We start from the raw sequence: 11,448 nt of genomic DNA, 5'->3' as shown, positions 1-11,448 counted from the left end.
AAGAAGATACACAGTCCAAATTTGAAGATGTCCTTTAATTATTTTCTCCAGCACTAGATCTTCCCATGGATGAAAAGAGTAGAGGGTCTTTTATAGAATTGAAAAAATGTGTGTTTATCAATGTAGGAAGATCCTTTTATTCCTTTCAAGCCAAATATGCCAAAACATAGACATCAATAGTTGGTCCTATGCCCTTCTTAAGGTTGGTTGAATATGCCTTTCCTCCAAGACATCCACAAAAAGCAAAGATTAGGTGGTCATCCTCTAATATTTAGATAAGATTTTAGGGTAGTCTAGATATTCTTGGTGAATGGGCATCTAATGAGAAAATGATAGAGAGATTCTACATTACAACCATAAAGAGGGCAACCTATACTCATAATCCATCTATTCTTGGCAAGAACCTCATCTGTGTGAAGTTTATTTTTTAAAGCTAACCAAAGAAATGCTGCAACCTTCTCTGGCCCTACTGCTTTCTAAATGACTTTATATTAAGGGCAAACAAGTTTAGTATTGCAGAAAAATCTATAGATGCAAGGAGATGTAGAAAGAGACTGTAGGTGTTTGAAAGATGCTGCAGGGAGGAGGGAAAGAGGCTACAGGTGTTGGAAGGAAGCCATGGATGGCTGGCACAACAATATCAAAGAGGGCTGCAAGTAGTTGGACTTATCGAGAGGTGGAGGAAGAAGGCCACAGTTGGTGCTTGTCTAGTAACTCGATAAGAGAAGGTTAGTAGCAAGAGGGTGCAAAGATTTGAGGGTGCATGTAGGTGGCACTGGTGTTGGATTCCTTAGTTGTGGAGGAACTTAAGCGAATGCCGCACATAGGATGGGGTGTAGATGAGAGAAGTGCCTCAAGATCTAAGCTTGGACCATCAATGGTGGAAGGACCAAAGTAGGAGTGAGGTCGACACTTTGATACTGTGATAAAACAAGGGAAGAAGGTGAAGATCAAATATACATAATTCTAACTGATTCATCATAACAATGTTGGATGTATGTCCTAAAAATCAATCTTGGCTGACGCATATCATATTACTAGGACATGATTTTATACTTAAAGGGCATTTATAATATCATTTATATTTTATATGTCCATGAATCATCCAAGGGATTAATAAGATGATGACATATATTTTCAAAGAGTTGAGACTTTGAGACATGTGTTATTGATGGTTAATTTCTAAATTATTCTTGATTGTAGGATCATCATGGGGATGGTAATTGATCTAAATAGATTAGTGCATGGATCACTTCTTTCGGACAGATGAATCTCAAATTTACGATGTAGTGACACTGGAGTGAGAGTGTAGGTGGTTGTTAGAGAATAACTAGCACTGAGTGTGACCAACACGAGAAGTCACATGGATGTCTGCTCACTCGTTAGTAATTTTTTCGATGCTGTAGTAGTATGATTGGTTCTTTGATCTGTGGTACTACAGCTGCTCGCAATGAGGCTGCTGGAGTTTGACTACACATAAACATTGACTCAATGAGTCATTGTAGTAAATGTTGGTGACAATTGGTCTACTATAAGAATAGGATATACACCTAGATGGAATCTATCAACTCTAGCAGAAGAAAGTAGTCCTATGGGATTTAAGAAGCTGAGTCCTTAAGTTTATGGCCATAGCAGTGTGATTAATGAAAAAAAATTTTCATGAGAATCATACATAGACTCAAGCTAATTGAATCTATCATATGATCGATAATGAGATTTGATAATTCATCCATGACCTGTCATCTGGTCGGGACTCACGATAGAGAGGCTGTACATATATTAACTACACGTAGAGGTTTATCATTTTTTATTCTGCTGGATTACCAGTACATACTGCTAGATATCACTGGTGGATTGTGAGATACACGAGTATCATCTCGATAATCAATGATCTTTGATGGGCAGAGTTGGAATGGTTCCAACTTATTGAAAGAAATTTTAATGATATTGTGATAGAAATCATAATATATCTCACTACCAAACAGAATAGAACCTTTGGAGTCATACACAAAGAGACTTTTAACTAATCAGATAGTTGATTTACGATTATAAATCATGATAGAATTTAATTATCAATTTGATTATGATTAATCTAATACAAAAGTTATAATTAAGTAACTCGCTAAAGAGTTAGTGAGTTATAGGAGGATTAGTTAGCTATTAGATTGCTAATTAGCTCAATTTGATTGAGCAATAAAAATTACATCAAGTTTAATTGAATTAAATTCAATTTGACTTGACATAGATTTGATTTGATCAAGCTTAATTAGGTTATGAGATAACCAAATTGCATGGGAGAATAATTTCTTGTTTGATTTGGATTTGGGTTTGACTTAATTCCTAATTAGACTAGGATCTAATTAAAGAGAGTTTGCATTCCTATTTGGACTAAAAATTCTCCTCTTCATGGATGCACTAAATCCTAATTAGATTAGAATTAAATTAAGTTTGACTCAAGCATTAAGAGAGAGTCCAAAAAGATTAGGACTCCTCTTCTAATTAGGTGACATTTAATTCTTAATTAGATTAGATTTTAATCTAAATAGTTTGGGCTCCTAATTAGATTAAGATTTCAATCTATTTGGATCTAATCAATTTTTAATATGATTAAAATTGATTAAAATTTTATTAGATTTAAATCAGCCATCTAAAGAAGAGTCCTAAAGTGTTAGGACTCTCCCTCCCCATGCGCCATAAGGAAGCCCCACACCCACACATATATGGTGCCTATTTTTTCTCCATGACCATGAGGTATTCAGCATGAAAGAGTTCACGTTAAATCCTCTTCTCCATGAGATATGTGGGCGCACAAAAATTAGGGAGGTGGGCGGCAAATACGCAAGAGTCCTAGGATATAAGGACTCTCATCTCCTACCAAAATCTTATCTCTAATTTCTATTTAAACATGGGATCTTATGTGGCGTGAAACAACCTGATGTGATCAGATTTTTGGATGCCAAATAAAGAGAAGGCATGCATGAAAAATATGGGAGAAGAGGGTGTGGCATCATGGGTCCATGGCGTGAGGTAAGGTTGCTCTTATCTCTTCTTTCTTACCAACAACCGAAGATTGGTTGTTAGGACTTCTTCTCTCTCTCTTTTGTCTTAGTTTGGATATGGATTTTTCTCTTCTCTTTGTCTAAGAGTTGGACATATGTTCTTACATCTCTAACGTAGAGATTTAGTACATGAATTTTAAAAAAAAAAGAGAAGAAAGTGCTCTTCTCATGATCTCTAATGTAGAGATCATCATCCTTTTATTTTCTTCTTCTTCTCTAAGAGTGTCTTGAGAGAAAAGAAAATTTTTCAACCATAAAAATACGATCTCTGTAAGAGAGCTTCTGATTAGATCGAAATCTCGTGTGGATATCCGTAGAGATCGGACACTTGTGTGGCTTCAAGGGATCTTCGGAAGATATCCATGATCATCAATTTGCGGTGTAGATCGATCTGAGCCAAGGTATGAAGATTAGATTTTCTCTATTTATTTATTTTTATTTGATTTCTGTATCTAAATTTTATCTCACATATGTAGATCCTGTTGTATGGTTTTAAAATTTGATCTTATACATGCTTAGATTAAATTAGATTTAATCTAAATTTTAAATTTCACTGCATACTTATTTTGAAAAAAATTTACATACATAAAATCATAAAATTTCAACAGTGGTATCAGAGCCACGTCATATGCATGAGATTAGAATTTAGATCTAAAATCTATAAAAAAAAAAATTTGATCTAAAAGTTTTTGGTATCATTCTGATATAAGGTACCCTGACATAACTTATTATGCTATATGGTTATCCTAGAATGATATTAAAATTTTTAATTAAAATAAAATTTTAGATCTGATTTTTTAGCATATATGTGATATATATTTTATTGTTTAGATCTGAAAAGAGTTTCAAAATTTATTTTGATTCGTATATATGATATATGAAAAAATATTTAGGGTAAAAATATATTTCTATGATTTAAACATTATTCATATATATGATATATGTTTGTATGTGTAATCTGAAAATTATTTCTGTTGCTCCTTGAATTGATTTTGATGATTACAAAGTATTTGAAGGGATTACTAATAATTTTGGCTTGGAAAAAGATTTATTGTATTTTAGGGGTAAAATCATAATTTTATCAAATTCTAATTCGGAAGTCTCAAGAGCAAGAACACAAGATTTGTAATCTATTGAAGGCAATTTTAATATTTTTGAATATGTATTTTGAAAAAAAATTATGTTTATATATTTGAGTCGACCCCATGAGTCGACTCATGGCAAAAGGAGCTGAATGGCATGCTGAATTCTTTGGCTGGCACACTCTGTGAGTCGACCTCATGAGTCGATCGCTGAGCATGAGTTGACCCTATGAGTCGACCTCTGCTGCTGTATAGGTCAAAATTACAGAACAGTCATTTTCTGTTTTGTGCCACAGAAGTCGACCCCATGAGTCGACTCATGAGCATGAGTCGACCCTATGAGTCGATCCCTGTGACAGAAAAATTTTGCAACGGCTAGTTTTCAGCTCATTTTGGCTACATTTAATGCTCATTTAATATGCTCCAACTGTTTTATTTCAGTCCAGATTACTCTCCACCATTATTTGAAGTTATAAAAGGCACTTAAAGGAGGAAATCAACAAGATTTTGAAAAGGTTCTTCAAGCATTCATTTCAACCCTAAGCAAGAGCCCTCTTAAAAATTTAAGAAGCTTTTATTTCAAGTTCACCAACCCCTCAAGAGCTCTTTCAAGTCTTCAACCATCTTGAGAAAAATCAGAAGAGCTTCGTTCTTATTGTGTAAAGTGTATTTAAAGCTTTATTTGCTCATTAAAGGAGCTACATCTGTATTTCTATGTGATTAACTGCTATACTCTATTTTGAATTGATATTTTATTTTGGAAAGATTCCAAAATATGAAAAGATTGATCCGAACCTTAAATCGGATTATATTGGGTTGGTTTGTATCCAAAAAATAAATTTTCTAGCTTGGAATAGCTAGAGTCGGAGGTTCCGATATTGTATTCAGGTTGAATATGGTTTAGTGAATTTGAATTCCTAAGTAGGAGCTTGAGGAGTGGATGTAGGTGCAAGATTGGTACCGAACCACTATAAATCTTTTTGTTTGTATTGTGCTTACTTGCTCTCTTTTTAAATTTCTTTATCTTCTTACATTCTTGCATCCAACTTCTACACCTTGCATAAATTTCACTCTCCATATTTATCCTGCTCATTGTTAAATAATCCTCATAGTTGTAAGTTGATTTTTAAATTTTTAAAAATCCAATTCACCCCCCCCTCTTAGATTGCATAGCTGGGCAACAAGTGGTATCAGAGCTTGGTGCTTTAGCTCTACTTTGATTTAACCATCAAAGAGCTAAAGATCTATGGCAACTCAAGTTGGTGCTTCCCTAGCTGAGGGGTAATCCACCAACCGACCTTCACTTTTCAATGGATCAAACTATACTTATTGAAAAGCTCGGATGAAAATTTTTATTGAAGCACTTGACTATGATATGTAGAGTATCATAGTAAATGGACCACACACACCCATTAGAATAATTGATGGTGTGGAATCAACTAAATCCGAAAAAGAATGGGATGAGGTTGATAAAAAAATGGCTCAACTAAATGCTAAAGCCATGAATATTTTGTATTGTACTCTAGATGCTAATGAATTCAATCGTATTTCAACATGCATGTCAGCTAAGAAAATATGTGATAGATTAGAAGTAACTCATGAAGGAACTAATCAAGTGAAGGAATCAAAAATTAGTATGTTTGTGCATAAATATGAACTTTTTAAAATGGAGCATGATGAATCAATAACTGAAATGTTTACTCATTTTACTGATATTATTAATGGTCTAAAAAGTCTTGGTAAGTCTTATTCTAACAGTGATCTCGTGAGAAAGATTCTTAGGTCTTTACTAAGGACTTGAGAGGCCAAAGTGACCGCAATCCAAGAAGCTAAAGATCTAAATATCCTATCCTTGGAGGAGCTTCTAGGATCGTTAATGACACATAAGCTAAATATGAAACAACACCAAGAAGAAGATGTCAAAAAGAAAAGGATAATCATCCTCAAATCCACTACTCAATCTGATGAAGAATCCGATGATACAGAAAATGAAGAGTAGGATGAAGAAATGGCCCTCATTACTAGAAGGTTTAAGAAGTTTTTGAAGAAAAGAAGACAAGAAATGAGGAAGAGGCCACCTACAAAAGGAGAACATTACAAAGAGAAGGATAAGAAGCAACCCCTTATTTGTTATGAATGTAAGAAACTGAGATACTTTAAGTCTGAATGCTCACAACTGAAGAAGGGTCTTAAGAAGTACAAGAAGAAGGCCATGATGGCTACATGGAGCGGAAGTGATGAGTCAAACTCCGAAAAAGAAGACTCAAATGAACAAGCCAACTTATGCCTTATGGCACATGAAAATGAGGTAAATACTGAAACTCCTATTGACTTTACCTTTGAAAAACTTCATGAAGTATTTTATTATCTAATTGATGAACTAAAGAGCTAGGGGTAAAGAACAAAGAATTAAAATCAAAGAATTAATTTTTACTAAAAAAATAAGAATATTTCAAATGAAAAATCAATCCTGTCTTAAAAAAATTTAAACTTAAAAATTGAGATTGTCAAGTTAAAATCAATGGTTGAGAAGTTCACTTTAAGTTCAAATAAGCTTCACATGATACTTGACAATTAAAAGGCTATTTATGATAAAGCCAGTCTTGGATATAACTCTTTAAAAAAATAAAAATTTTTAAAAAATATCTTTGTAAACTCATCATACAATAATTTTTTAAATATAACTTGCTTTAAATGTGGTAAAGTAGGACACAAATCCTATTCATATTTTTCTAATAAATCTGAAAATTTTATTGTAAAGAAAATATGAGTTCCAAAAGAAACCATTATGACTAATCAAAAAGGATCCAAAAAAATTTGAATATCTAAAGTCAAAACTTGATTATTATGTATAGATGTGTCTTACATCCCAAGGAGCAAACCGGAGATGGTATCTTGATAGCGGATGCTCAAAACACATGACTGGTGATGAATCTCAATTCATCACACTTGATGCTCAAAATAGAGGGATGGTCACCTTTGGAGACAATGGCAAAGGAAAGATCATCGGTATAGATAACATTGGTATCACTCCCTCCAAGTATATTGAAAATATTTTATTAGTAGATGGTTTAAAACATAATTTATTAAGCATCAGTCAATTTTGTGATAAAGGATACAAAGTCATTTTTGAATCTTCAGTTTGCATAGTAACCAGTCCTATTAATGAAGGCATTAAATTTATTGGGTATAGACATGATAATGTTTATATGGTAGATTTGAATGATCTTTTCAAAATAAATATGCAATGCCTAGTAGCCTTGAATGCGAAGATTAATGAGACTAGTTGGCTTTGACATCGTAGGCTTGCACATATTAGCATGCATGCACTTTCAAAACTTATTAAAAAGGAATTGGTTATCGGCTTACTTAAATTGAACTTTAAAAAGGATAGAATTTGTAATGCATGTCAAATGGGTAAACAAACATGAGTCTCATTCAAATCTAAAAATATTGTTTCAACTTCTAGGCCATTAGAACTATTGCACATAAATTTATTTGGACCCACTAGAACTACTAATCTAGGTGGAAAATGATATGATTTTGTAATTATTGATGATTTCTCTCATTTTACATGGATCTTCTTTTTGGCACATAAGGATGAAACTTTTCTTGTTTTCTCAAAATTTTATTGAAAAGTCACAAATAAAATTTTTTTTTCAATTCAAAATATTCGAAGTGATCATGGAACCGAATTTGAAAATCAAGATTTTAAAAATTTTTATTGTGAAAAAGATATTGACCATAACTTTTCAGCACCTAAGACACTCCAACAAAATGGGGTAGTAGAAAGAAAAAATAGAATCCTTGAAGAAATGGTTCATACCATGCTATGTGAAAGTAACCTTTCAAGATATTTTTGGACGAAAGTAATTAACACGGTATGTTACATATTAAATCGTGTTTTAATTAAACCAATTTTAAAAAAAAATTTCTTATGAGCTTTGGAAAAAAAAAAACCAAACATTGCATATTTTCATATTTTTGGTTGTCGATATTTTATTTTGAACAATGGTAAAGAAAGACTAGAAAAATTTGATGCTAAATTCGATGAAGTAATTTTTCTTGGTTACTCCTCTTCTAGCAAAGCTTTTAGAGTTTTCAACAAAAGAACTTTAATAGTAGAGGAGTCAATACATGTTGTTTTTGATGAAACTAACGATCTTCCTTCAAGAAAGAATGAAGGTATTGATGATGCAGATCCTCTTATAGAAGGGATGAAGGAGATCACTCTAAAAGAACCATTCAAGATGATGAAGAACATGAAGACAAACAGGATGTGAAAGGTGAAGAACTATAAGAACAATCTCTAGATACAAATGATCTACCCAAAGAATGGAGGTATGATCACAATCACCCCAAGGAACTAATCATTGGTGATTCTACACATGGTGTAAGAACTCGCTTTTCACTTAGAGATGCATTAAATCATTTTGCTTTTGTCTCTCATCTTAAATCTAAAATCATAGATGAAGCTGAAAAAGATTATAATTGGATAAATACAATGCAAGAAGAACTTAATCAATTTGAAAGAAATAATGTATGGACTTTAGTTTTATGACCTAAAAATTATTCAATAATTGGCACAAAATGGGTATATAGGAATAAATTGGATGAACATAGAAATGTGATAAAAAATAAAGCAAGATTAGTTGCAAAAGGTTATAATCAAGAAGAAGGAATTGATTTTGATGAGATCTTTGCATCTATTGCTAGATTAGAAGTAATTAGACTTCACTTGCATATGCTTGCTTTATGAATTTTAAGTTATTCCAAATGGATATCAAAAGTACTTTTCTAAATGGATATATTGTTGAAGAAGTTTATGTAGAACAACCTCCAAGTTTTAAAAATCATACTTTTTTTAATCATGTTTTTAAATTAAATAAAGCATTATATGGTTTGAAACAAGCACCTAGGCTTGGTATGAAAGGCTAAGCAAATTTTTGCTTAATAATAATTTTTCAAGAAAAAATATAGACACAACCCTTTTCATTAAAAGAAATCAAAATGATATATTAGTCATACAAATATATGTTGATGATATTATTTTTGGGTCTACTAATGAAATTCTTTGTCAAGATTTTGCTAAGCTCATGCAAGGAGAGTTCGAGATGAGCATGATGGGAGAACTAACATTCTTCTTCGGACTTCAAATCAAACAAACAAAGGAAGGAATCTCCATCATCCAAAGCAAGTACATAAGAGAACTACTCAAAAGATTTAGAATGAAGAACTCCAAAGCAATTGGTACACCTATGAGCCCATCATGTAAGCTTGACAAGGATGAACGAGGTAAAAATATAGACTTAAAATTTTATAGAAACATGATTGGTTCTCTATTGTATTTAACTACTAGTAGACCAGATATTATGTTTAGTATTTGTCTTTGTGCTCACTTTCAATCAAATCCAAAAGAATCACACTTAAATGCAATTAAAAGAATCTTTAGATATTTAAATGGTACACAAACTCTAAGACTATGGTATTCTAAGAACTCATCAATTGACTTAATAGGATATTCAGATGTCGATTTACTGGATATAGATTAGATAGAAAAAGTACTAGTGGAACTTGCTAATTTTTGGAGTTAACTTAATCTCTTAGTTTAGCAAGAAGCAAAACTCGGTAGCACTGTCTACGGTCGAAGCCGAATATATTACAGCTGGAAGTTGATATGCTCAAATCTTATGGATTAAGCAACAACTTGAAGACTTTGACATCAAACTTAATGAAACTTTCATAAGATGTGATAACACTAGTGCCATAAATCTAACTAAAAATTCAATTCAGCATTCTAGATCAAAACATATTAAAATTAGACATCATTTTATAAGAGAATATGTCCAAAATAAAGATATAATTCTTGATTATATTTGTACTAAAAAATAATTGGCTGACATCTTTATCAAGACCTTAAGTGAAGATAGATTTTGTGAAATTAGGAGAGAATTAGGAATCCTTGATCCATCAGCTTAAGTATCTCTCTAATTTCAAATTTTTAATGTCAAAAATTCATTGAACTAAATTTATTGAGCTCAATTCTCATTTTTCTTAAGAACTCAAAAGCTCAAAACTATCATTCACATGATCAATACTTGGGTAAACATCCTTCTTTCAGAGTTTCAATTTTTTTTTGAAATTGTCCCATCATTCTTTTTAAATTTTTTGTACCATGAGTCGACCCCAAGGTCGACCCTAGGATAATCTTGTAATTTTGTCAAAACCCTTCAGACGCTCTCTCTTATTGAAAATTTTTTCTTGAGCCGACTCAGCCCTTCGTCTTCTTCCTCCCACCGAACCAAAAGCTCTCCATCTCTTCTCCCTCAAACCAAAGATTTTTCTCAAATATCTCCTCCCATCGATTTTCACTCCTCAAATCATCCGTTAAGGAACCAACTTCCTCTCCTCTCCCTTCCTCATTTGGGGCAGTTCGAGCTTGCCCTAGAATCATCCCTCTTCTCCAAATCGATGATTTAACTCCTCAAATCTTTGCCTTTTTTTCTTCCAAAATCCTTTCCTCTCTGCCTCACGTTTAGTCTACTAAGCTCCTTTCAAGTCTCTCTTGACCTAATGGCTCCCAAAATGAAGCTACCGCAAAGAAGAAAATCTGTTCGTGGGTTGGAAGAGAGTGTACACAGAAAGAGATTAGCAGTCAGCCATCTCCTACTCCAATCCCTGCTCCAGATCCTGCTTCAGCTTCACTCAGTCTCCAATCAGCCCAAGCAAGGTACCTCTCTCTGATCGAAAAGTGAAATCCGAGAAAAATATTGATTTCAAGTTTTTTGAAAAAGAAGGGTTCACTATTGGATCGAAGATTAAGTATCAAGATGAAATTTATTACTGCTCTTTAAAGAAAATACTTATGTCGATCTAGTCAGAAAAATTTACTTAATTTAACTATAGCAATGGAACAGTAAAATCTACAGTAAAAGATATTGATATTATTCTTGATCCAGTACATTGGGATAGATACTGCATTTGTCTTGTGAAGGCTATACCAATATGGAGCTCCCTATTAAAGAAGAAAGAATTAATGTTATCTTAGAAAGAACTTATACTGGAAGTCTAAAAAATTGGAAGCAAAAATTCTTTCTGTAAGATGAGGCTGTTACATCACTGGTAACCAAACTGTTGTCCTTAGAGTGTAGACACGATCTTCTATCTGGTAGAACATTTGTATTATGTACCATATGATTACCCAAACCCCTGTCTTGTTTCCTTCGCCACTTCGTATCATGCTCCCGTGACACATTGGGAGGGGCAAAAGCTTCCCACCCTCATCCAATGGAGGAAGGAAATGTCTT

General features: G+C 32.9%; 1 protein-coding gene across 1 annotated transcript in view; it reads left to right on the top strand.

The window, feature by feature from the left end:
• Nucleotides 1-571: 571 nt before the first annotated feature.
• Nucleotides 572-11,448, top strand: part of LOC105042354 (sulfate transporter 3.1-like) — a 61,961-nt gene continuing 51,084 nt past the window's right edge. Inside the window, exon 1 of the mRNA XM_073253328.1 lies at nt 572-728. Within this exon, the coding sequence (XP_073109429.1) occupies nt 572-728 (157 nt within the window). The remainder of the gene's footprint in view (nt 729-11,448) is intronic.

Source organism: Elaeis guineensis, chromosome 3 (assembly GCF_000442705.2).
Source record: "Elaeis guineensis isolate ETL-2024a chromosome 3, EG11, whole genome shotgun sequence".
NCBI classification, from domain to species: Eukaryota; Viridiplantae; Streptophyta; class Magnoliopsida; order Arecales; family Arecaceae; genus Elaeis; species Elaeis guineensis.
Note: the sequence above shows the minus strand (reverse complement) of the source record. Positions and strands in the feature narration are given on the sequence as shown.